The sequence below is a fragment of the Typopeltis vanoorti genome, chromosome 9, assembly GCF_054136105.1.
Source record: "Typopeltis vanoorti isolate ZY-2024b chromosome 9, IOZ_Tvanoo_1.0, whole genome shotgun sequence".
NCBI lineage: Eukaryota > Metazoa > Arthropoda > Arachnida > Uropygi > Thelyphonidae > Typopeltis > Typopeltis vanoorti.
In genome coordinates, this window is record NC_143557.1 from 92421468 (window position 1) to 92449159 (window position 27692).

General features: G+C 32.8%; 1 protein-coding gene and 1 long non-coding RNA gene across 2 annotated transcripts in view; one reads left to right on the forward strand and one right to left on the reverse strand.

Moving 5' to 3' along the window:
• LOC150103251 (uncharacterized) overlaps positions 1–9236 on the forward strand; it is a 41027-nt gene extending 31791 nt beyond the window's left edge. The window contains exon 3 of the long non-coding RNA XR_016548772.1: positions 8933–9236. This is a non-coding gene — a long non-coding RNA (uncharacterized LOC150103251). The remainder of the gene's footprint in view (positions 1–8932) is intronic.
• Cbp53E (Calbindin 53E) overlaps positions 1–27692 on the reverse strand; it is a 196198-nt gene that overhangs the window by 3050 nt on the left and 165456 nt on the right. The window contains exons 4-10 of the mRNA XM_090397382.1: positions 26408–26494; positions 25953–26009; positions 22348–22428; positions 19298–19353; positions 17134–17179; positions 10215–10271; positions 7787–7858 (exon numbers count right to left, since the gene is read on the reverse strand). Coding sequence (XP_090253508.1) covers positions 7787–7858; positions 10215–10271; positions 17134–17179; positions 19298–19353; positions 22348–22428; positions 25953–26009; positions 26408–26494 — 456 coding nt within the window. The remainder of the gene's footprint in view (positions 1–7786; positions 7859–10214; positions 10272–17133; positions 17180–19297; positions 19354–22347; positions 22429–25952; positions 26010–26407; positions 26495–27692) is intronic.

Here is a 27692-nt window from a genome sequence, read left to right on the forward strand (position 1 = left end):
TGACCTTTACGGATATACACGGCAAACAGGACTTTTGAAAGAGAGGTGTGTTATGATATATCAGTGGATTATCTGTTCATGACATCAGTAAAAGGTTGCATCATCTAAAATCAGCATCAGCTGTTTAACAATATTATCAGCCAGTGGAAGTGAAAGGGTGTTAATTCAGGCAAAACACGCACAGCACTCTTGTGGAAACAGTTGATCGGGGATTACAAGAATCTACAGAGTTGAGATTAGTAGCAGGACACTATAACGAACTGCATAGTCTCACTTTCTACGTAAATTATACTAATCCAAACTATACTGATCACGATACCGATCGGATGGGCGTGAATGTACTGGATACCTGTACTAGGCCTTCATTCAAACTAAAGTTCAGACCTTTAGTTACAATGCAGCGAAAGAGGAGTCTCGACAGATAAGCAATACTTCTGAATAATTGTGGCAGTTTTATGAGATACACCAATATCTCTTGCAATACGATGAATTATGTTATACTGTAGACGTGATGGCGACATGGTTTGAGCAAAATTATCTAGAAAAATTTGACTCAGTACACAGAGTCCTCAGAGATTTCAGTTCAAAAGAACACCAACGTCTTTTGGGAAGAAGTGGAAGGTTATATGCGGGCCAGACCCATTTTCGTTCAACAATTGTTCATATGGACTAGAATTAGTAGGAAGAATTGTCAAAAATGTCAATAGAATATGTCAAACATATTCTATTAAGGTGTGCAGTTCGCGTTTATCTGAAATGTAATGCTATCCCAGCAGTTATTTGAATGCATTTTTTCTACCTTGAATGAAACCTGTCTAAATTCAATGGATGGATAAAAAGATCAACAATCAATCCACTTGAATACAAAGAATCCATGTCCTGGATATTCACATTACAGGATTTAGCCAAATGAAAAACAGCTAAAGTGAAAATTGCAATCCTTAAAAAAAAAGTAAGTGATCGTAGAAAATTAAAAAAAACCCCGACATTTCGTAATAATATTCTTGTATAGTGGCATTCATTATCACAAAAAATGGAATCTATAGTTTGGAAGATATACCGTACACACATGTAATTTTGTTTTAATTAACTTTGCCACTAAAATGTCCCACTGAAACTAAAACTGACACAAATCTAGATATTTTAATAGACATCTTAATTCTGTCCACCACTGCGGATTTATTAATATATCGGTTAGAATAATTTTGATAGAAAAATTATCTAATCCAAACCAAACATCTTCTGTACGCCCTAAATAGCAAATTTTCATCATTTTTCATGGCGAGTAAATCGGCCAAACTATTTAATGTAAATAGGGTAAACTGTCCAAGACCATACGATTAGGAGTATTATAAGTAAGTATGCAAAAGAAATAGCTACAAATAGAGTTAAAACTGATTGCTACTTGCTAATTCGCAAGCCAATAATGCCTATTAGGTACTGTTGTCATATTTAATCATAGCAGACGATTTTTAATTGATTATCAATTAATCTTTCGGATGGTTCTTTTTCCAGTGATTTCTAAGTTCTAGTCCCCCCCCCCCCCATACCCGTGCACCTACCGATAACTACAATGTTTAACCATGAATCAATCAAGGGATTCTTGGAATGTTTCAGATACACATATGATGACCTCGGCTATTAGGAAGACCTCAATGCGTCTATGCTGATAAATCAACAAACCAAAATTCGGACGGTACACCGATTTATCAGTTATTTTTGTGGACTTTCTACATCGTTGTATTTACTTTTTTTTTCTGTCTACTTGAGAGTCTATGGGTAGATAACAGTACAAAAAAAATAGACACTGCACCTTAGAAAAATCGTATTCCCCCATACTCTTACATATAAATTTATATCGTTGTGTCGTTAACCTCAACTGATAAATTATTGTTGTAAACACATAAATGCCATTGCTATCTATGTTGACATATCCAAAACATTCCTACTTTTTTACGTGTGGATATCAGATAATTTCAGCTTTTTTTTTTTTTTTGCTCGGTTACAGTTCAAAGTCAGACACGTCCGAAACCTTGATGACTTGAGCTGTGGGCAAGACAGATTCTATCCCCCCCTACACACAATGTTTTTTTTTTTTTCTTCTTTTAAGTATCCTAAAATGAAACAAGAACAGATACTTTTGTGGTCACCATTATTTCTCGATCCCCTCCCCTAAAACCGGTTGTGAGCATTGTCTTAAGACAAAACATTTCCTGTTTAATTAAAGGATAGCAGACGATGACCCTCATATTATTCAATCATTTATGAGAATTAAAAAAAAAATTCCAATTGTTCTACAGTTTAAAAGTATGGAGGTTTCAGGGGAAATTATACATAATGTTAGACTCGGTCACTAAGTATGCAACGCCTCTTTGTCATCGACAAAGAGAAGTCGTGGCTTGTCCTTGAAGCTTGAAGTAACGTGAAAAATATTTTGGTTTCCAGATCCCTGCTTATCGTCTGATGTGAGACTACCATCCCTGGCTTATTGGAGGCTTGAAGTGATCTGGGAAAAAAAAAAAAAAAAAAAAAATCCATGTTTGTATCGAGAAAGGTTGACATAAACTATACAGTGCTCTGATCACAATAACCACAAGGTTCTAAATGTTTGTATTAAAAAAGATTCAAATGCTCATAAATAAAATTGTCTGCTAACTATGGTTCTAAGTTCTTTCACCTTTAAGTTTCTAAGTTCTTGGAAAGGTGATTTCTATTTATTTAATAAACTTCATTTTGCGATCTCTCTGTGTCTTATTTGTTTCGATAGTTGGCTGTTGTTCAGACTTTCCACGTAGGTATTTGGAATAAATGAAATTTCGAAACAGCTGCAGACAGAAACAGATGTTTGCATACTTCATGAAGCGACTTGTGACTCGATTTATTAATTCTCTCTTATAATCTTGCAGCGATGACCGACGTCGTTGTGTTTCACTGGAAACAGGAAATAATTAAAAGTAGGAAAGTGTTTTGATTAAGGCAGAGAATTCACGGAAATAAAAGCAATATGCAGATATCGCTCAGGGAATCGGCAGGAGACTAACAAAACGAAACTGCAAAATTTCATTAGCTTTTAATTAAACACGACTCGAAATACTGTGCACCAAGGATTGGTCACTGGTATATAATATTCAAGAAAACACGAGGATGTCCATTAAGGTGATCTAAGCCGTTCTATTAAGGTATAGATCATCTTAATAATCATACGTAACTGAAAACAAAACAACCTTCAAATTATGTTAAACAACTTTTAAAAAAATAAATGCTATCTCCACATCAGATATTTTATAATAAAGAAACTTAGGGTTTTCGACAACGATGTTTACAAACCAATCAGAATGCTTGTTTTTCACTTTAAATTTTCTAAATAAATAAACAAAAATAATAATATCGACAGTTCTTAAATTATTATTATTTTTTTAATTTATGTAATCAATTTCAAACATTGCGAACATATACTTACGACTGCTAATCTATTTCTTTATAAATGAAAGCGCCTTTAAATTTATTCTCTTTTAAATTGCAATTACAATTAGATACTTAACTCAAGATATTTATTTTTCAAACTCAAACGAAATCAAAAGTAATCCACCTTGCAAATTAAGCAACATTTGTAAGTACGTGCTGATATTAACGAGGGAGTTTGGCTGATCAAGTCTGCGTCACAGCATATCATTACGATGTAAGCATCATAGCAGTTTATTAGTCAACTTCACAGCATTCTGAGACGATATGAAATGTTTATGCAATGTTCTTTCATCATCACGTGTTAAGTGTAAGCGGCTCTGACAGTATTTTAATAATAAAATCTGGATATTACTCAAAGACAGATTCTACAATGCATGCTACATAAATATCGAAAGCCTATGATAATACATTTTTGTACGTAGCAAACAACAGTAAGCAAAACTTTTATTTACTAATCCTTTTATCAAAAAAATCAACTAACGCCTTTTATTCCCTAATAGGGAGTAGGCGAGGCCTTTATACCCTATCTAGCTTTTGGAGACTGAGGGGGCAGTTAGTCCTTTTATCACTTTTTAAAATATATTTATAGTAATCCCTCGATTAAAACGTCCCCGATTAGTGCGTTTTCGATTAGTGCGTCATTTTTTTTTTCGATACTCAAATTCGATTAGTGCGCCTATATACATCTTAAAAATAAATGTTACAGATTTTAAAAATTTTCTGTCTATACATTTTTATGGCTAACTATTTTAAAAAAATCACTCACCAGAATGAAATAATTTAGTTACCGATTTAAAACATTTTACAAAGTTATTTTTAATGGCATACTACACTACTTCCATGTATACTATGTTCCAAATTTTTTACCCCAAAATTTATGTCGTCTGCTATAGTACGCCCATAGATTCGAGATCCTTCGACACTTCTGCGCATGACATAAAAAGGACAATCCATTCCGATAATAGGGTAATCAATCTGGGATGAATTGTTTATTATTACAACGCGGAAAATTAACTTCTCTTTTATGATCATTGTAGTTTTTAAAGGGTAACTATTTTGCTTGTATAACAGTTGGGAAATTTTATCTATAAAGCACGTGGTTTCGCGTGTTGGCGACCAATTCGTACGTCCTTCATTTCTTTCTCCCCTTCAATGATAACGTCCAAGAGTTAATTAAATCTCATTCTGAAGAATTGAGTGATTCCGACCTGCTAAATTTAGATGCGCAGCGCGAAGATCTCAAAGAATATGAAGGCAATAGGGCCATACCGTCGATTGTATGAAAAAAAGAAACAGAATGACCGCCAAACTACGTTAGTTATTCTTTGTTAAGAAGTAGAATAATAAAATGTATATTCTGAATATGTTTTATTGTCTTTCAGTTTCATGGTTTTCTGTTAACTGGGCCCTGAGACATACCCTAATTCTTTTATAAAAGGTTCAAAAAAGAAATCTGAGGAACGAATTATACTTTTCCCCAAAGGTTATTATATTCGATTAGTGCGTTTTCGATTAATGCGCCTGTTTTAAAGAAAGCATTAATTAGGCGCACTAATCGAGGGATTGCTGTATATATTTTTAAAAGAAATATCTAGAAATATTCATTCTTATTTTACTCATTCTATCTAGTTGAATTGAACGCGACATCAATCAAGATGAAAGATGGAAAAGGGTAAAAAAATTCAGACAATTCTTCGCATTAAGGAATAATTCTTAAATATACTTACTAGCCCAATGAATACATGCCAGCGGTATTTAACACACTAATTATATTCGTAAGCCTTAACGGAATATATGATCGTCAACAAATCACATATTAAAAGATTCACATTGCATGACTGATACACACTGACAGCTAACTTTATCTATTATTCGTAATATATGCTTATCGAGATTATGAGATATTTATATAGTTCAAATAAATAAATAAAGTAAGCGTGATTTTAACTTGCTGATATCGGACGGTGTTGTATATTTAGAGATACATTCGTCATTGAAATATCTAGGAAGCTCACTGGCGAACGAAAGAGATGAAATATTTACCGAAGTCAATTTAGATTCTAACTTCAAACACATCCGACATTTTAAATTCATATGAAATCAGTTCTCTGTCAGAATACTGGAAGAAGAAGGTTTCAGTCTATTTCGAAAAGCAGGACGCATCGTTTACATCCAATTCTTCTATTCGTCAGACCGGCCCACATATTCTTTCTGAATGTTTATATTACAGTATTAATGAAAAACTCCAAGGTTGTGATTTTCTGTTTTCGCAAACACTAGGGACGTACTTGTGCTCCGCAAGCTACTTCTCATTATGTTATCTATCTTTGAGCTACAGCTACTATCTTTGTTCCAGATATATTCCAAATATGTTATCGCTACAAGCGATAACATATTTGGAACAGTTTATCAAAGGTGGATTCATCATAATTTGCAACATTTATATCATTAATCCTTTTTGCAGGAACAATGGTAGATTAGTTAGAAATATGTTTTATTTATCTATTATATGATCTATCTTCGTGTGACTATCACAGTGAAGCTGAATTTTAATGAATCCTGCAATAACAACCCAACTGGGTAACAATATGGACCACAGAGCCAACTAAATAGTCTGTTTGATCCCCGTGGATTAAATGTCATTTTTTGATCGCAAATGGCGATAAACTTTCCAACATGTCTAAAGAGTATTTAGGGAGATGGGTCCTTACCACAACATGTATAGAATTTTCTTTGAACACTCGCGTCAGAGAGACTACTTCTTCAAATCAAGTTAATCTTTCTGCTCGACAATAGGTTGTCATAGTCATTTATATAGTATGGCTACAAAAATGTTGTTTTCTAAAGATTGATGAGAATCTTAAAATTCGTAACAATTTATAAAATATTTATAAATATAAGTTCCTAATTATTAAGTTATAAATTATATGAATAGGTGTTCTAGACCTTTGAGATTATTCTTGGCTGCTATGACAAGAAAGCACAATTAAAAAAAAAAAACACACACACACACACAGAGAGAGAGAGAGAGAGAGAGACTAATAACTTGCATACAAAATTAATAATAATGTTGATCAACCACCTTATTCCTTACTGCTTAACGTCATTATGTAACATTGGTTTATTTTTGTATGTGTGTGTGTGTGTGTGAGAGAGAGAGAGAGAGAGAGAGAGACTAATGGTAAAGTATGAGTACTTTTAACCACTAATTAGGATTAGGGAATAAATGTATGGAGTCATCATGTGTAAGATATTTGAAATTAGTTTTATTTCTTATATCTTTTTTAGAAATCGATTGAACCCCAATCTCCATCGCCGTATTCGAGGCTATTGTCACAGCGTGACAAATAGGAGACAATGTGACCTAATCTTAACTGGGATTAATTTTGTATATTCAAGGCCGTCTCCAGATTAGATCGCGCCCTGAGGAAAATAATTAAATATCCCCCTCATGGATTATAAGACTAAAATAAAAGAAAATCTCTAATTACTATTTTGTTTTTAAGAGAAACATTAATGCAAAACGATTACATAATAATATTAATTAAATGTTTGCTCTACGGGGATATCGCACAGTAAACTGTTTATAAGCTCTTCTAAATATAAATTATGATCTATGTCCGCCTCTATCGATATAGTTGCTAGACCAACCAATCTTTCTTGAGTCATTGCGAACTTCGAAAGAAAGAAAGATCGCAATGACTTAATCCGTTTAAGTTTAGAAAAAAACTTCTTTCCTCACTTGCTACGCTAACAGAAATTTTTAGCGTAGCTACGGCGCCTACAATATGGCTGAACGAGCGCCATTATTAAGCCGCGCCGTGAGGCAGGATGCCTCTATGCTACATCCTGTCGACGGTACTGTGTTTCACGGTTAATTTTTTGGAGTTGCGAGATCAAAAACACTGGGTTTCTTCTCGAAAAAATTCACCATACTTACTTACAAACATAGACCAACTAATCCCGAAATTAGCTAAAAAAGAAAAAGCTAGAAAAAAAGTCCCCTTAGAATCGAACTTGTAAGTCTTTCGATATGAAGTCACTAATCATAGGAGGACACGCAGCCCTCTAGGGAGAAAAAAAAAATCAAATGTACTTCCATTTGCAGTTCTGTTCTCAGAAGTCTTACAATTTCGATATTTTCATTTTTTTTTTTTCTTACAGGTATTCAGAAAATATTCAAATACTATGCAAAATTATTACTGTATAGAGAATTCTACTGGCTCCAATATCTCAAGTATTACTTAATAATTTTCGTTACTGCACGATATTTTACTAAAATGTAATTCTAAACGAATCGTATTAAATGATTTATAGTCACCTTCTTTACTAATTCCAGCAAATCCTTCAGGAATCCTTTAAGTTCTTCGTTTTCTATGGTACCATTTCTATCCTGCAGAATAAAGAGAAAAAAATTACTTCAAACTAGATTATTCGTTTATAAGTAATTAGGATTTAATTACTAATATTAGAGTATAAATTTACATTTATCTTTCATATACAGGAGCCAAAAATAATAATTCAGCATTTTTTTTTTTTTTTTAATTCTGTGTATAGGAAAAATTTCTCTCCATGTGCAACCCGCGTCGACTCTGTAGAAGTAGACTGTTTTGATCAAAGAAAATCGAACTCAGTTCTAAAGATCATTGGGAATCAAACATTGATGATTCCTCTTTCAGGCTTACACTTGAACAAACTTTTATTTATAAAAAAAAAAGTTAATAGGCTTTCAATCTTACAAATACAGTTTAATAAAAAGTACGACATGAAGTGGATTTGTTCTTGAACCAAGTTAGAGAACAAAATCAATAACTAATAACTTGCTCAATTATTTTGAGGTTTCTCTTCTTCCAAGCACAAAAAAAATAATAAAATAATAATAATAATAATAATAATAATAATAATAATAATAATAATAATAATAATAATAATAATAATCATTTACCGAGCGACAACAAGAGAGAGTAATCATACCAAATAGTTACCTGAAAAGCCCTTTTCCTTATTGTGTTTTTTCCTTAATTTTCATACAGTTTCTTAAGCGCTATATTTTCTACATTCAGAATAAAAGTAGTTCGAACATCATTCTTTAATATAGTACTCAATATACAGCTGAATGACCAGTAGAATTTTGAGCTTTTTTTATTATTATTATTATTCTGTAATAACAGGGTGACCTGTCAGACCAGATGAAGTCGTTCTATATCACTCACAGCTCGGCAAAACGAGAGCTCAGCAGGACCACCATTCTTCTCTTATTACTAGAAAAATTAATCTTCTCTTCGTGTGTCAATGTGATAAAGAAGTTGGAAGACGCGAACAGGATAAAGACCTTAAATTAATGGAGACTGCCTGATAATGACGTTCAACTTTTTTTTTATTTATTTTTAATCTGACACATTGTAACAAAAGACCTATGATGCTCACATGTGAAAGATTTTTTTGTTGTTTTCTTTTTTTCTTTCAGATTTGGTTCTAAGAAACAAGCGTACACTGACCTTGCAGAGGCATCTTTTTCTGAACCAGATTGATTGGCAGGGTTACCGAGTTCCATTCATTTATTTTGTCCCGCTAGCATGGGAACATCGTGAATATACTTCATGAACTATTGTACAGTCTTGCTATAAGATTTTGCTTGTTTTTTCCAACTTTCTTTCACTGTATCACTCTTTCTAATTGTCCTACACCCAGGAACCAGCTAGATCTACTGTATCCCGTGTGCATAAAATATTTTTCAAGATTAAGTATTTTTATCGGTTAAAGAAATCCTTTAAAATAAGAAAGTAATAAAATATTTTATTATGCATATACAAATTTCATACAAATTTGATTTTTTTTTATATTTTTGAGAAATAAACTAGATACTTAAAAAACTGTATATTTGCCGAGTATTTGCAAATGGTTTCTTTTTATACACATTTTGAATAAAAAAAAAAAACATTTAAGTCCTTGTAGATTAAGCGGAAGGTTAATTTGTTGTTTTTATTTTTCATTTATTTATTTTATTATTTATTGTTTTATCATATATTTATTTATCATTATTATTTACGTTCTAAATAAACTAAAAATAAGTGCTATAACCGAACTAAATGATTGTTGGTTGTTTTTGATATGTGTGTAGTTAACTGCGACATGAAGAAATCAAACCATCGTCTGGGTTCTGATTTTTCTCTGATAAATAATGCGACTTTTGTTGTCATCCATAAAGTGATCCAAACCAACATAATATTTAATTCTCACACAGTTTAGTAACAACAAACAGCCTTAAATGGCTCGACAATAGTAATCATTAATGTGTTTATTAAAATCGAGCAGTTACTTCAGTGAGGTAAGTTTTTAAAACTAAAATTGCTGGCAGACGATCTAATGTACATTATAAGTACTAGAAGTAGCGATTTTTTTTTTTTTTTTTTTCCCCAGAGCAGAAAACAACAGCAAAAGTCTTCCTGTTTATCCACAAGTAGGTTGATGATGATATAGTGTGTGTGAACTACTTCTGATTTCGTTCAGAATGACTGTAGCTTCAGAATTTTGACTTTCTATTAAGATAGACGCTATATATACGTTTTTCAACTTAAAATAAAGTTAAATGTTAAAATTCTTAACAATTTAGCGGAACCAAATATTCAATTCAAAACGTAAAATATATTTGTAGGGACGCTATAACTCTAATCATTCTGTTCTAAACATCACAATTTCTGATCAAAGTTACAAAGATTGAAAAAATAATAATAATAAAAAATACTTACCCTATCATAAAGGGAGAAAACCCTTTCTATATCGTCCCTATTAAGTTTAGTGGCGCCCTGAAAAGATAAAGATGATTTGTTTAGCAACAAATAATAATGGCTGCCGAGCATTTGCAAATAGTTTCTTTTTATACACATTTTGAATAAAAAAACAAACAAACATTAAAGTCCTTGTAGATTACTATTCTTAAGAAGTTGAGCATTTATCAGGCTAATTTAGCAATATAACTTGCTAAATAGCCTGATAATTTAACAAGTTGCAAGCTAAAGTATATCCGATTCAAACTGCGCAATGAGAAATTTTGAAGAATGATGAAATTTATGTCACTTTTATGACACCGTTTTATACATTACCTGAAATAAGAAATTGCTTCTTTCAAAATAAAAATAAACCACTTATAAACCGAGTATTTAATTTATACTGTATGGTCAGCCATTTCTTCTTGTCATAAAATACAAAAATACTCCTGGATTTCACAGAAAACAAGCACAGTAACACGCGCAATGAATATAAAATAGCAAACCGGAAAGTACATATGGACTTCTCTTACAGTACAATTTCCGTTAAGATGCCAGTTCTGCGGTGACTGCTTTTAATGTTCACCAGTATTATATTTATGAGTACTTAAAAGCACTTGCCATCTTCCACTTTCAATGCTTACACATTGCCGAGTATGTTCATACCTCAAGAAACTTAATAATCCTATTTTAGCAGAAAGCGGTGATGTATATGAAAATAACACGCAATCTTTTAATGCCTAAATCAGACAGTATACCCTCTTGAAAACGTAACTTACGAACACGAACTCATATACGAAATTAAGTCCAGATTCATTAAACTCCGTATTAACTCTCGAACCAAGAAAAGACTTAAATAAATAGGTCAGTGACATACTAACGACTTTCTCTCGCAGTATGATAGCGGTCGTTAATCACCCAAATAGGTTATGTGATTCCGTCATGAAGGCAGCGGGAGATGATAGAAATATTTGTGCTTCGTATAGTATAAGATTACAATATCGCAGCTACGCACGTTGGATTAAATATCTCTTTGCTGTTAGAAAGTTGAGGTTCTTCGTAAAAGGTATCCCGTTGATGTAGAAGCATCACAGCTACGTACTTCGTAATCCAGTTTATAGACATCATAATCAAATGTCATTCTTCCATGTCTTTAGAAGATCGTGGTGACCTTAATTTTATGAAAAGAGAATTTTTTAGTTAAAAAGGCTAACTGTGGTGATCTACTTTAGAAAAGGGCGTCTATTGCTCTAGTTGATGTTTAATACAAAACTAACCACGTATGCATTATACCCATAAGCAGGGTGGAACCTTCTTTTTGTTTATTTGGAAGCGATGACCTTATTATCAAACTGAAAAACCATTCATATTATAGAAAATTGTTGTTTAACCAACCGTTTTATGAATTTAAAACGATATTTCCAACAAACAAGATACGCCTTATATAATTTAGATTAGATTTTTCTCTTTCCATAACCTTATCGTAAGCTAAATCAAAGTTATGAATGTCCCATAAAGAATACACTACAGTTTATCGAGTTAAAATATTGACTAACAGCCCTGTTAGTAAATTTTAATAATATTAAAATTTCTAACATTAGTAAAGTGCTAGACGGCTGTTCTAGTAAAAACAGTTTTAGAAGAATGGGAGACAAAATTTTTCATATGCGCGTCAAACCTTGCATAAAACTTAATGCCGATATCCCATTTATTTCCTGCCTACATAATTTCATTTTAAAAATGACCTCAGATGTTATTAATATTGGATATAACTTTTGGATATGGGGGGTCATTCAACAATGGATAAGTTCCTATAGATTACGCTAGGTGACGTTTACACTTTATATTTAATATTTAAGTACGGTAAAAGTTTATGTGACGTATAATTTCCAATGAGTTTTTGCCTAACATCCACACTAAAAGCGCTGTGGTTTGAATCAAAATTGAGATGACTCGACAAATTTTACTTTGGATCCTAAACATGAAATAGGGACATATTTGTCTTCTTTTGATGTACGTGTGTGTGGGGGGGGATGACTAGTAATTGAGAATATTAAGAATGTACGCCAGAGGTCAAATAAAGTTCTTTAAAGTTGAGATTAAGGTGATGTGTGTATATATACGTGTTGGTGTTTGTTTCAAATGATTTTTGGAGAATTTCAGTTTATCATCAGCAGGCGATTCTGGTGTATTGGTTTCACTTCTACTTTTCTTTATAAAAAATCTAAGATTTAGGAAAGACGTAAAAAATACGAAATTTCAGGTGTGTTATGTACGAAGTAAGAACAAGGCATCTCTCGAGAAATTATTCTAACAATGTTCTTCCAGTCTGTTCTATACGACTCCATCAGCCAAACATTTTATAAATGTCTTTAATTGGGAGTTGAATTTCATCGCCCATAGCAAGACCACTACATTGCTTCTTGGAGACCTAAAGTAGCTTTGAAAAAGTTCCATGTTTGGTCTCCAGAGAAGGCTTTCCAGATTATAAAACTTTTAGTTCATCTGTGGAACTAATCCTAATGTAGTAGAACTAACAGTCTGTTTTGGTTATAGGAAAAAAATAAACAAACAAACTAGCTTACATTTAAAACACAATCATGTTGATAATTTTAAATAGCATAACCATTCCTCGACTCTTTTTAATTCAGATAATAACAAGTATCATACAAAATGCATGCCGGGTAGGCGTTTTGCATTATGTCTCATACACACGTTTCATGTTGAACTCTGATCAACGGTAGCCACATTCCTCACTAAATGTTAATGAATTTCTGACATAGCCTACTTTCGACAGTAGTACACACACACACACACACACACACATTACAAAGAGCGAGTAACGTACCCATATAAGAACTTGTTTAACCGGTAATTTCTTGCTTGTCGAGTTGTAATTCATACAAAGCAGTTAAAGGTCACAAGATCAAGGTTGTCTTTGATAAGTTCACGATCAATAATGTCACGATAATTTTTTTTATTATTTTTATTATTTTTTTTTTATCTAGTGATTCGCGCTACATTCTGTAATATTGTAAGTCACGTGACGTTATCGCACCCAATCTGATAAGAGGCTATCACAATCCGCCTTACAAAGATTTACCTTCTTTGTTATGACACACATGCTTACCTCAGTGATTCATGCATTTCCGTTTATAAACACGGTGATATTAAGCCTAAAAGCATGTAAAGAATTTTAACACCCTCTCTGTTTCCCTTCCTAAAAAGGGATAACTTTTGAAACAAAGAAAGAGCACTTTAAAATGTGCTTAGTATTCATTTATTATTTCTTTATTGCATGCATCCTGCATATATAGAAATAATGCGAAAAGATAATTAAGAAATGAATGCAACGATGAATATTAATACATCGTATTTATATTCAGAAGAGTTGTATTTGTTACGTAGGACTAATTGTAACATTAACTGTTGGATAGTTGTTAGTACAGAAACCATTGATGGGAGAAGTTAAGATGCCTTTATCGGAGGATTCTTGATTCATGAGAAGTTGGTACATCACTAAAGAAAATAGTGTATGTAGACGGTCTCAAAAAAAAAAAAAATTGAGTTTAGTCGGCAGAAATCGTAGATAAATCCTCGAATTTTCTCCTGACAGACTTATAGAGAAGAAATAACACTATCATCGAGAGCATGTACTCGGAATATATTAAAAAAATCTCTGAAGTTTTGTCAGGAAGTGGATAAGTTTGGCATCATGTTGAAACGTTTTTTTTTTTTTTTTTTTTTTATCGCAATAGGATATCTAAAAGATGTCCTATCAATAAGGAAACATTTCATATTTACAAGCAAAAAACGGTAATAATTCATACCAATAATTCCACCTAAACTCTAGTTTATATTTCACAACGAAACTACCTTCCAGTTCTTGGCGGAACATTTCTTGACGTTTTGGTTTTCTTTTACAAAGATTGTCTTGGTTTCGATAAAGAAATTAACTATTTACCACATCATTGTATTTCAGGATAAAAACCGTTTCATTTTTTCTTCTTCTACACATCCACTTTTTACTGTTTTGAAGTGTTTTTGATCACAGAGACCAGGCCAGAATGCATTGGAGAAACCTTTTTAACGATTTCTTTTATTAACGATCACTAAAAGTGGATATGATGGGTTTTTTGTTTATCACCCTAGAGAAAAATCTTCAGCTATGTTCAGAAAACACTTTTATATATTCACGACAGCAAATTGAAAAAGGTCTGCCAGCATTCGATATTTTCTAGTTGGTGTAAATATTTCACGTTGCATGAATATTTTAGGTGCCTGAGCAATCTTATGGTAGCTTCTATGGCGTGATATCTCCAGAAAAGCCTCATCGATCAGAGGAACTTTTAGTCATTTTTAACCAATTCTCGAATTCTGGAGGAAGCAAGTAGTGTTTTTTTTTTTTTTAAACCGGAAAATCAGATTTTTAACTCTTTCTCTAACTCATTCAGTGTACGTAGTACACACAATACTATCGGTTGGGAATACATGAATGAGACATTTATTTGTCATATATTCCTGCTGTTTATTTGTGAATGCCTGCTAGAGATTGTCGCGCTATTCCTCTGGAGAATGTGGAGTCTGACTGTCAATCGATTTCGAAAAATAAAAGTTCGAAAATGCCATTTTTTTTTTCTTTTTGAAAATAAAAGACGTAGGAGAGAGAGAGAGAGAGAGAGAGAGAGAGGGAGGTTATGAATATTTTAGAATGTATACATGAAAGATGAGTCCTGAAGATTTTTCAACGTAATCTCCAAACTGGTTTAAACATTATACCAAGTGTCGAAATGTTAATGCTTCATTCATAACAAATGAATGGCTGCCATTGAAGCCATTTGCGGATGGTGTTGATTTTGCCTTGTCGTTACTCGTGAATTGTTGTTGTGGCTAGCAAGAAACTTCGTAAATGGAAGAAACAAATTGAAGTATCTACTATATGGTGTATATGCATGAAGTAGGATCTCTTATACTGTAGATAGGTGGACGTGTTTTTTTTTGTTGTTGTTTTTGGATGCCAGAAAAAAAAATCATTACGAAGCTTAGTGATATAATACGGCATTGAAGATAACTGTAAGAATTTTTTTTACAAGTTAAGCACCTACAATATTTCATTTTTGCATTGCCCTTTATTGTAATATTTCACTTTGTGCCAATTAAAAGTATCAACTTTCTTTCGTTTTTTAGCAAATATTTGTTCATCTCAATATGCAAAGCAACACAAGCACAGGCTGCTTGTAGGATACAAAAAAATACAAAATATCCATCAAATATTTGTGGAATCATGAGCAACGCAGGATCCGCCTATCGACGACAGTGTGCCTCACTAGACTGCTGACCTCCAGGATTATTTTATCAACAGTCGTTGGTGCAGAAGAATATATCAGTTGGAAGACAACATCTGTATGTGAATCTGATTTGTTGTGAGTATAAAAAATCTCAATAGTGAGGAAAAAAAGCTTCCAGTTATTTGAAGAATAAAAAAAACAATCTTCAAATATTCGAAATCTCTCTTTCAGAGAGAGAGAGAGAGAGAGAGAGAGACATAGCTGAAGTAACAAAAACCCTTGAGATATCAATACCTTATATATACTATTTTTTTAATTATTTGTTTTTATGGCAATCTACCTATCATACCTGAAGCACGAAGGTTTAAAAATTTATCATTTTAAATGCCCTGGATAGATTACGGTTACGAAATCCAAGGATATTTGGAAGGTTGTGGGCGCTTAAGTGCCTGTTAGAGCCATCGATGATTATAATGATGGATGGATTCAAAGAGAAATAATATCAGAAACCCTACTCGACACAAACATGATTTTTTTCGAATCATCTCCAACCTCATATAAGTAGACATTGAAGACAATGTCTACTTATATGAGGTGGTGGTGGTTTCCCACCGAACAATGAAGTTCATCTAGAGTAGTGTTTCTCAACGTTTTTTGGATCATGTCCCACCTCAACGTCTCAAAGATTTTGTACATTTTCTAATTGCCCCGCAAAATATTCAAATTGTCCCCCTGTGGGGCGTACTCCCCACGTTGAGAAACACTGATCTAGAGCCTAAAGATTCACAACTATCCACGCATACATCGAAATTCGAAAGCATAGCCTGCTGGCTGGAGAGAATGGTGGCAATATTTAATAGGCCATTTAAGAAGCCGTATCTTCTCAAGCCGATTTGGACATTTGTGAGGGAACTGAGTTTTCTCAAAACGTTTGCTATTCATTCTGAGAATAAGAATAGACACTTTCGTTACTTACGTCTTAAATTGAAAACAGGCTAGGACACTTTTCATGCTTCATGGAAGGAAGCCGAAAAGTGTCCTAGCCTGTTTTCTTTCTAGCATCCTAGACAAGTTTTGAAGATTACCTATATTAAAGTCCTATAGGAGGCGAGAAATATTATAAGGACCTTCACGTGAAGGTGAATAACTCTGTCATTCATCTGGCGTTTTCAATCCCCAAAACAGGCACATCTTGCCGGTACAAAACTAGCAATTAACAGTCATAAACTAGCCTCAGTAGAGCCTTAGTTGTTTCTGCCTGAATTCCAAACAATCTAACCGACTTCATGGGAATCAGACTCTTTCCAACCAACCGTGCTTCTTGACTACATCATGGATGTATCTATAAGGAAGACTTTATCTTATACGTTATATTTATTAATAAAAATAAAATAAAATAACGTTTAGAATAAAAAAAATCAGCCTCTTCATGGTATTTATTTGTACGTTGTAAAATGGCATGTGGATTACATATAGGCTGTTTTATAATTAAAAAAAGTGATACCGTATTTCATTTGATGGTGAAGTGTTATTAATTAACTTTCTTTTCAAAAATGGTCTTTCCATTTCGAGCAGGTGATTAATAACCATTTTTCTTTAAACAATTTTCTTACCTTAAAAGCTGATCTGCACAGAAAATTCTCTCTAACAGGAAGTAATCTGAAAGAAAAAAGAAGTGATAAAAATGTCATCTTATAATTCAAGAATAATATAGGGATATATACATATATACCTTCTTATATTACACCATATGTTTGCTGTACAAATTATGTAATTAGAAACGAGTGTATTACATTAAAATTCTAAGTTAAGGTGTTAGAATTATGATCAAAGCAACTAAGGAGTATGAGAAGAATATTATTTGTTAATTGCGTCTGGTTTCTTCGGCCGGCTTAATCTATTATCCCTCCTAGAATTAAATCCATTTCCAGATTACAAAGCATCCACTTCATCTTAGATATCCATTTCTTTACAAATAAATTCTACGTTTTATTCTTGCTCAAAAGTCCATTTAGAAAATTGTCTCCCTTTTCTATACTACTTCCGATCATCGTAATATTAAAATTCAAATTTCGATATTTTGTTTCAATCATGATTTTCATTTTGTCCACGTTAATACTAAGTCCTCCCCCCCCCCCCGATTTTCTTAATTAGTTCAACAGTTTGCAAGTCTCTCATTAGCTTCTCACTGTATCATCAACATAATCAATGTTTTGAATTTAAAACTTCATTTATTTTGATACATTCCTTTTATAATCTTCCATAACACGAGCAATAAGTGGAATAAATATTAAACCCCACTGGTAAAAGCATTCAATCCTGTACTCTTCTTTGTATTTCTTTCTTCTATCTTTTCCACCTACTCCAATAAGACGTACCATATATCACTTTCTCATGAAGTACTTTATCGAAAGCTTTTTTGATAGTCAGTTTATCACTCGAACACTTTCTAATTCATGCCTATCAACGTGCGTGTATGTGTGTTCTTTGGCCAGTTTTCTTTTTTGCAGGGGGAAAGAACTTGAATTTCGGGGAAAAACTATTACTTTATGAGACCATCTTTAGTTTGAAAATTCCTTATAAATAATTTTTAAATCGTAAAAATTTAAATCCAGATCTTTCCAACCACAAGTATCATTGATACGAATTGACTACTTAGGAACTCAGTTCGGTATCGAAGATATCCTTTGGATAGGATTCGAACCCAGATTTTTATCTGGGTTCGAATCCTGTGTAGGACGCGAAGAATCTTTATAAGGGCTTTTCAATAGAAGGCGAGTTAGCAGGTCTCATAAAGATAAATTTTCGTTCCTCAAAATAGGCAAACCGGCCAAAAGAATACACAAATTTACAGAGATAGTACACTGGCCACATAGCTTAGTTGTTAGGTATAATTCCCAAACATCAGCTACTGAAGATTGGCTTATTTCAAGTAATTGATGTTTAGTGTCTTCCTTTCGCTTGATGGATTTCAGCTTTCAAGTGTTTGAATGCTCAATACTTAAAAGTCGACGCCATCCATCATTGTGCATGTTCCGAACATGTATTAAGGTTAATTTGAAATTAATGTTCATATCCTGGGGAACATTAGGGGAATGATTCTTCGCAGCCATTAGCTACTTTAAAAGTTTGCCGGGAATTAAAGATCAGTTGTGTATATTTCTGTCATATGCTGATGTCACAAGTGCACTCTACGTTTAAACCGTTTATGTGTAAATTATAAACAATTTTTGTGGGAATTCGGAATGGAAATTAAAAAAGAAATTTGAACAGGAGTTCGCTAACCTTTGGTTATTGCTAACCAAACGGCAGAAATATATCAGTTGATGAGAAAGAAAGTTTGTAAATAAGCTTGAGTAAGTAATGTCGTTTAGAAATACACCGCGATCAGGATGCACAATATAAATCTGACAAACACCAGTAAGGGAATATTTTAATATTCAGCAGACTTTTTGAGTTATATGACTTAGGAAGAACTTTTTTTTTTTTCTTCTACCAAAATCGTTTACAAACCATTCAAAATGTTACTGCCAAGTCATATAATTCAAAAAAAGATGTTTTTCAGTTATTACTGCATTTCGAAAAAAATGTACCTCCCAAATCATCAAGAAAATACAAACATAAATACGTCAGCTAGTCATTAAATATAAAGTGAATAATGAATTTCAGTTATTACTGCATTTCGAAAAAAATGTACCTCCCAAATCATCAAGAAAATACAAACATAAATACGTCAGCTAGTCATTAAATATAAAGTGAATAATGAATTTCCCTCACTTGGCCATTTCACTGAGCTGCAACTTGCCATCTTTATTGGAATCAAATATCTGTAGCTGTAAAAAAAAAAAAAAAAAAAAAAAAAAAATCAGTCCAAAGTATTCTTATAGTATAGAATTAAATTCTGAGGGAACATGAATTTTATTTCGGCCCTACTTACTTTATTTATTTATTTTTTTATCCAGAGTTATATTAATTAATGTTATGTGCTAAAGAATTTCTTAATTTTTGGAATTTACATGGTTGTAAATATCCTTTGCTGTACTCTATATTAAAATATTCGTCTTAATTAAAATGTAACAGTAGTCTCCAAAATTAAATACCACGCGTATTTAATTTTGGAGACTACTGGTAAGTTAAAAGCTTTTTTTTTTACCCCGGACTTTTGCTTTGGTAGGCATTCTCTCCCCCCCCACCCCAAGTGATCGTTTTCCTTCGAATACGCATAGTTCAAATAATTACATATAGCACTGTATATTTGTACTAGTAACCTTTACATTTCCCCTGCCTCTATATTTTTGATCCTAAAAGAGAGAGAGAGAGAGATAACATACAGCAAATCATTAACCTCTCCAACAGGAACTGAACGCTAATGGTCGTTCCTATAAATACTTATTAAACAGCTTCAGTAGCGCTAATGTAATCCCACTTTAATGAAGCAACCAATTTGACCTCATTTTCCGGGTGTTTCTTTTTATCCGATTATTCAAACACCTTGAGAAGAGTCTGCATACCGTCCCCTTTACTTTTGTAAATGGAATATTATTATCCCTCTTTACCCCTTACTTTTGTAAAGGGATAATAGAACCTTTATATTTAAACACACAACTTCGTTTTAAATTATGTAAGTATACATATCAGTAACTAACGAAGGGGAGAGGTAAAAATTACTCAATCCTAGACTGAACTTAATCATACCCGTATTAACTGCCAGAAGGTAATTTTGCATTTTTATGTTCAATATATTTTATTTCGACATAACAACGATCGTCGTCGTCCGGTAGCATCCTCTAGCAAGAGGGTTGCAGCAGATGAGCAGCTCTTCTGTATTTCTCTCTGTCTGTCGCCTCCGTCATTCTTAAACCAGTCCATTCCACGATGTCATTGAACCACTCTCTAGTTGGTCTTCCACGTCTTCTCTTCCCCTCGACATTCCCTTGTAATATAGTTCTTGTCAGATGTCCTGAGGAACTTCTAAGAAGATGTCCTGCAAATCTGGTCTTTCTTTGCATAATATTCTTGAACAGTGTTCTTTCCATCCCAACTCTTCTTAAAACTTCTTTTAAGAAGTTTTAATCTTTTCCATCTTTCTATAACACCACATTTCCAATGCATTAATTCTTTCTATATCTCTCTTTCTGAGTGTCCATGACTCACTTCCATAACTTGCAATACTCCAAACTGTTGCTTCAATTATTCCAATTCGAACACCTATACATGCTCTAAAAATTCTCGCTTCTGTGCAGAAGTATAGCACTATTTTCTGTCTGCGTAGAATGGAGCATGAATACACTGTCATATCATTTAAAGATTTCATCAGTTATTGGAATAATGCCTTTCATATCGATTCGTAAACAAATTACAATTCTTTAAATGCGGCATGCTATTCAGACAATCATTTAAATTGGATACATACTCCCTGTCGTTGTCTAAGGACACAGTTATCGTTTAGGTAAATTTGCTATGTTAAATTACGATATGCGTCTACCAAAAAAAAAAAAAAAAAAAAAAAAAACTTACGGTGTGAGATGACGTAAAGATTAACTCTACACATTATCATTCATCTTCTGAGATTAAAATAATTGCGACTTGTGTAAGTAAATAACAACTAAGATAAGGTGATAGTTTGGGATCTTTAAAATAAGGATTTCTTTTTCTTTTTTTTTTTAACTCAGATTTCTGTAATTTAAATGAAATATAATCCTGTGGATATATAATAAAAGTACAAATTTACACCGGAATTAATAGCGATTTTTATTGCATTTTAAACAAAATTGGAAAAGTGAGAATTTTTTTTTCTTTTCAGTATATTAGTTCATTGTATGTATTCAAATCGAAAAACTACTTACTATTGCAGCACAATTTATTATGTTTACGGATGTTAACTGTGATTAGTAAGGAGTTTTTCTTTTTCTTAGAGAGAGAGAGAGGATTAAGGTATACGTCCCATCAGAATATAATAAACAATTCTAAATGCCACGCACGGTCCAAAGAAAAGACACACATCCCATTTGCAGAAGGTAATTGAAAACAAGATGACATTCAAATATATGGAAGACTTTTATCACGTATTACAGACAAACTTATTCAGAGAGCTTTAAGATTTCTAATTAACACAAGTTCGCGAAACTTTCCGAATGCAACTAATTAAAATAAATGATATTTGCATAAAATAATCTTAACTCGAAGAAAAGACAGTGAAATTTAAAGAATAAAACAAATGAAAGTCCCCAAATTTTAATTTATCCTATCATTTCTAATTACATAGGGTTATGTGTAAATGCGATATTTTTAATCATGCACACTAATTTCCTTATTTCCACGAACATTTTAATTCACAAGTGAATTCATCAGCCATACCGTTAGTGCCTCTAAAGTAGGCTTAACAAACAAGTTCCGAGCTGTTGTGAGGTTGCGTGAATAAAAGCTAATGGTTTTTATTTAATCTGTAAAAATTATGTTTAAAACTTTGGTGATTTAAAATGTCGCTGTTGTGATATACATAATATTAAAAAAAATATTATTTATATATAACATCGAAAATATGGCATGTGTATCTTAGATCAATATTTATTTTTAAAAAAACACTTGACAACGACAAAAATTGAATGTAACCATAACTACTTTTCTAAGTAAGACGTCAAAGTCTGAAAGAAAATTATGCTGATAATTTTTTTTCTTAATATATGCTAAGTGAGATCATTAGGGCGACACAAAAAACGCATTACCGTAACGTTCTTCTTACAGAGAAAGTTTTTAGTTTGAAGTCCGTTCTCCGTAAAGTGCTTTACAAGCAACTAGCTAAAAAAAGAATTAAACACTACATTTACCAATGTGTCTGTATATTCAATCAGCTTGTCTTCGTCAAAGTTCTCCTTTCTGGCTTCCTTTAAAAGATCCTTGAGAAAATTCTAGAATAAAAGCAGAAAAATGTATTATTTTTTCAAACAACGATAGATCAGTTGCTGTTACATCAAACAGAACAACAAAAATTGATGGATTATAAATGAACCCCGACATTAATGCTAAAAATAATAACCTAAACTACAGCTTTCGGAAGGAAAACCTATAACCCTCCGTTTGAGATCGACCAACTCAGGAACATTATAGTATTCACCTGAATACATTCCCGTAGCTCAGTTGTAAGGATGTCATGACCAAGGTTTGAATCACAATAGCATCACATATTTCGTAATTCGGACGTACAAATTTAAACTCTCATTTTGTGCAGCCATTAGCAAATTTTCTCTTCCTAAAGGTGAAGAATCAGTTACAATGCAAACCAATGTGCATACGCTAAACAGCTGTGAATACCATAGTATACTGAACGGCCATTAACTAGGATGAATATCTTCTCAAATGCCTTTATACATTTTATCTTAATAGAAATGCTGAATAGCTCGCACCAAACGCTTTCAAAGGTTTCATTTTCTCTCCCAAAAGTTTCTCTCATCAACAGTCCATGGACATCATTGTCAACTTTAGCAATGATTGATCGCCGTATACCAATAGACGGAGCCACTTTATGCATTCAGTACACACCGGCCGCATTAAACTATTTCCAAGTTGCTTTTAGAACAGAAAGATCATACCCACTATAAACGAGAGAGAGAGAGAGAGAGAGAGGCGTGCATGGAGTGCCATAAAGCACTCGTTTTAGAGCTAACTTAACGAAACTATTTATCAAATTGCCTCGTTATATCCCCACTGCACTACATAAACAAATACGGTACATTGCCATTAATGTTTCTTTAGCTATTCAAATACCCTTGATGTAATTAATATTTCTGTTACCGGCACCGTATAAAAACTCATTTTGAGACCTTCCATGGGCTTTCCATGATCCCAGTCTTGGGTCTTTTCCGTACTTGGTTTTGCAACTTACTAGTTAAGCGACCACATCATTTATAATAATACTAGCAGTAGCCCGCACATTATTTATTTAAAAGGGAACCTTGTTGCATATGTGATCATTTATTGATTCTGGAACGTATTAGTTATGCTCTATAATGTTATCGAAATTAGAGAATCTGTGTATTTGCATATATGACTTAATATAAATAATCATATAATATATGGTTTCTATTAATAATTACCAATATACAAAAACAGCTATATATATATTATATACAGATTCAAAAGGATCTACAGATTTGTTTCTTCAGTCTATTGAATTTCTATTTACTGCAAGATTCGCCAACGAGTGTATAGCAGTGCCATAACGAGGGCGTAGCGAAAGCGACACCCCTTCCCCCAATGGCGCAACTAGGTTTGGGGCGCAAAACGTAAAAAATAAAAATAAATAAATTGATATAAAAGTCCGCCATTTTACATTGCATTTTTAAATTTCGACACAAATTCTGCAACTCATTTTGATGGGGTTAATAGTAAGTATTTAACATATTGCATTTAGTAAAATTTAACTTGTTACATTTAAATTTTTCAAAATTTTTGTCATTTTTGGGTTAGGGGGCGCAAGTTAGACACTTGCCATAGGCGAGTCATACCCTCGTTTCTGTACTGGTGTGTATAGTATACAGAACAAGCTCAGTCAAAGAAAATTATTTCCATTTATTGAACCGACACTATTCAGTCTCTCTCTCTCTCTCTCTCTCTCTGTTTTATCGTGCTCCTTATCGTTATAAAGAGTCGTGAACATTACAATATCCATTTCATGAGGTTTTATCGCTTGATCAAAAACAACTACGTACCTTGACTGTTACTGGATTGATTTCAAACAAAAAGATCTGTTGATACATTACTTAATCTCGTGAATGTGGTCGATTAGATTTGAACAGCAGTTCATGTTGCACTACAGAATAAAAGGCGATATCAAATACTTATTCCCAAAAGAATTTAACTGTTTTTAATCTGGAACCAGGCGAATTATCTGATAACCAAACAACCAAATAATGATGCATTATTTATTTATTTTTAAATGATAAATTCTCTAAAACCGTTTCATTTTTCAAACAAAAACAAATGACATTCTTTTAATACCTTTTTTTTTTTGTGCAATACACACAGACACAAACTAAAACAATGGCTTTTAAACAAAAACACATCGTGGGAACAAAAATACCACTACACAATAAAATAATGCTAAATCATTATTTATTACGTTATAAAGACTTTTTTTTTAGACTCCAAACTTGCATCTGAAAAATGATAGCTTCTTATTAAATTAGCTCATTACAAATTTTTCTCCATTTTTAGTTTGCCTCATTTAACCAATGAATGTCAAAGAAACGAAAGCAAATGATGTTAATAAATATAAATATTTTTATGGCTATTAATGAAGTATCTTTCATTGTAATTCAGAGTCGACAATGATATTTATATAACATATTCGCTTTGTTTCCCAGGAAATGGAGTAATCTGAAACACTGGTCCTGTTATTTTTATTTATTTATTCATTTCAGTTAACAATAAATAAATAAAACAAAAATAGAACCCCCACGTTCCTGATATATTCAAACATTGGTTGGAGCTTGCAGTTGGAATACCGCCAGCAGCATCAAAGCATCTCTTTGGTCAATGTGAGCATCTTCGAAAAAAATCGAAAATATACTTCAAGTATATAATCATTAGTATTCAAAATTATGAAGGTATTTTGAATACTAATGCCCTGTTTCCTACTTCATTAGTTGGGCAAAACAATTTTAGGTAAGTTGGGGCTGATAGAACATGCAATTAAAGGCATTATTAAAGGCACTGATGCCAGGCGATTAACATGTGCAGAACTGTAATCAATTACAGCATAACTCAGTCATAATTACACGTCCTTTAAACTTACCACAAATGTGTGAAGTCGAACAGAAGTTCCCCTTAAGGGGGAGGGGAAATGTAGGCCATATTTATACGAAGGTTTTTTTTTTTTAACTCTTTAAGCATTTGCGCATATTAGGTCATTCCTATTAAGACTCCTGGTGTGACCTATGGCGCTCCACTGAGCTTGATGTTTGTCGTTTAATCTTGCTAGAATACAGCGGTTTTTTTTTTTTTTCCTTTTTTTTTTATGACCCAGGAAATCCGGTCTTAGGTACATGAACTTTACGGAGAATTAATACAGTCTGTACGCATAAGCTACAAGACATACCGGACTGTTGTAAATTATTAAAAGTACCAGACCTTGCAGATGGGGGAGCAGAGGAGGCAGGGAAGTCGAAACGTATTTGGGTATCCAAACACAAAATCCTTCTTTAGTTTTTACAAAATTCTTCTTTAGTTCAAAGTAAAACTTTGAACATAACAGAATAGCAATTCAATCCGTTTTCTGGTCAGTATAACAGTCTGCGATGTATTTCACTTTGTCTTTATTATTATTATTAATTCAGTTTGCAATCTAATACTGTAAAATTGAACACGCTTCAATAGGAAAGGTGAAAAGTAAATAGGAATGACTGATAAAGAGACCTAGAGATAAAAATTTTACCTTCAGTTCATCAGCTTCGATATATCCGCTACCATCAATATCATATTCTCTCCAGATCTGAAAAAATAAATAAATAAAATAAGATAAAAACTCATCACATATGCTCAATGTAAACATAATTAGATATAAATAGCCACTGATTGCACGACATTACATAAAAAAACATGACGAATTGCTATCTTGCGCTAAGATTTCAAATAGTAGTGTATAGCTAATGGAGTTAGACATGTAGTTTATTGGATTAGCCTTTCTTAAGGAATTTTTGCAAAAATTCTGGGAATCTGAACCCATACGGCTCATTATCAAAGGTCACGTTACAAATTAGGGAGATCTATAAAAGGAGATATTAAAAGAATAACAAATCATACATTAAAGATGTTTAAAATCAGTAAAACAATACCTAATACTTTCTTATGGAGTGTCATTTAAAGTTAAAACGATTCTAATCCACTTACTTTCATGAATTCCACACTGGACTCCAGAGGATTATCAAAACGGAAAAGCAACAGAAAGCTTTCCTCCAGAGGGAGCAACTGAGCCAGCTATAGAGAAATTAAACATTCGATGAAAACGATTAAGAGTTGTTTATAATATTTTAAAAGAAGAGCAAGCATATTTTAAAAATACTGACAAAATGTAGCAATGATGTTTCTTATAATGTGAACTCGTTTTTTTTTCTTTCATTTGTGTACGTTTTTGTACCTTACACTCCAGATATTACTTACTTGCCTATGTTAGGTTATGCATATAACACAGGCAAGCACAAACTGGACTGAAAAATACAAAAAATCTAAAAATTAAGAAAAAAATTTCACGTGTTATGAGGAAGGGATGCCATACTTTGGCCAGTACAATTCAGCTTGTAATGAAATAGTAATATACTAGTATCAAGTGTCAGAACATAATAAATGTGAACACAAGTAGCTGTAAATAAATAAAATATAAATACCAAAAAAAAAATAAATAAAAAAATATATATATATAAATGCTGTAAATCTAAATACAGAAAGCACAGTGTCCTCTCCCAAGAGAGAAATGGAGTTTTTCTAAGAAAGAAAACATTTTATTGATTCCCTTGTCCCCTTAACACAGCGAAATATTGTCGACTTCCTGTTTTCTTAGCTGACTTTTTTTCTTGACAGCTTCGGTAAACCAACGTTGAATTAAATGACAAAATAGCGTAGATTCTCTCTCTCTCTCTCAAATAAAAGCATTTCAATGAGCAGATAGCGGAGGCATCTTGACAACTTAAAGGACTTGGCGATGATGAAGAAGGATTCGCCAAGAACGAAAACATACAGATAGATTGAACGACTTTGCTTTTGCATTAGGGCTTGAGGGCACACGGACCAAAAGTGACAGAATAAAAGGAAACATTTAGCTTCTTTTTTTTTCCCACTTTGGAATAGGTTGGTAGCTGAGCGTGGGTTGATTATTGAAGAAAACATCAGTTAAATATTTATAAAAGATCATAAATTCGAACAACGCATTTAGCAGTGTATTTTTTGGCTGCACATATCTACTTCGAGGTTACTTTTTTTTTAGTTGCAGTATATATATTCTTGAGTGATTTCTGTATACGCCAAGGGAAAATCTGAGAAAAAACTCTTTATTCCTGATGTATTTCCTCCGGTATTCTTTGACAAGGGATGCCGAAGGGGTGGTGGTGAAAGACATCAAGGTTAAATTCGCTAACACTGTATTTAATGAAAAAAGAAGAATAGTATCCATTTTTTTTTT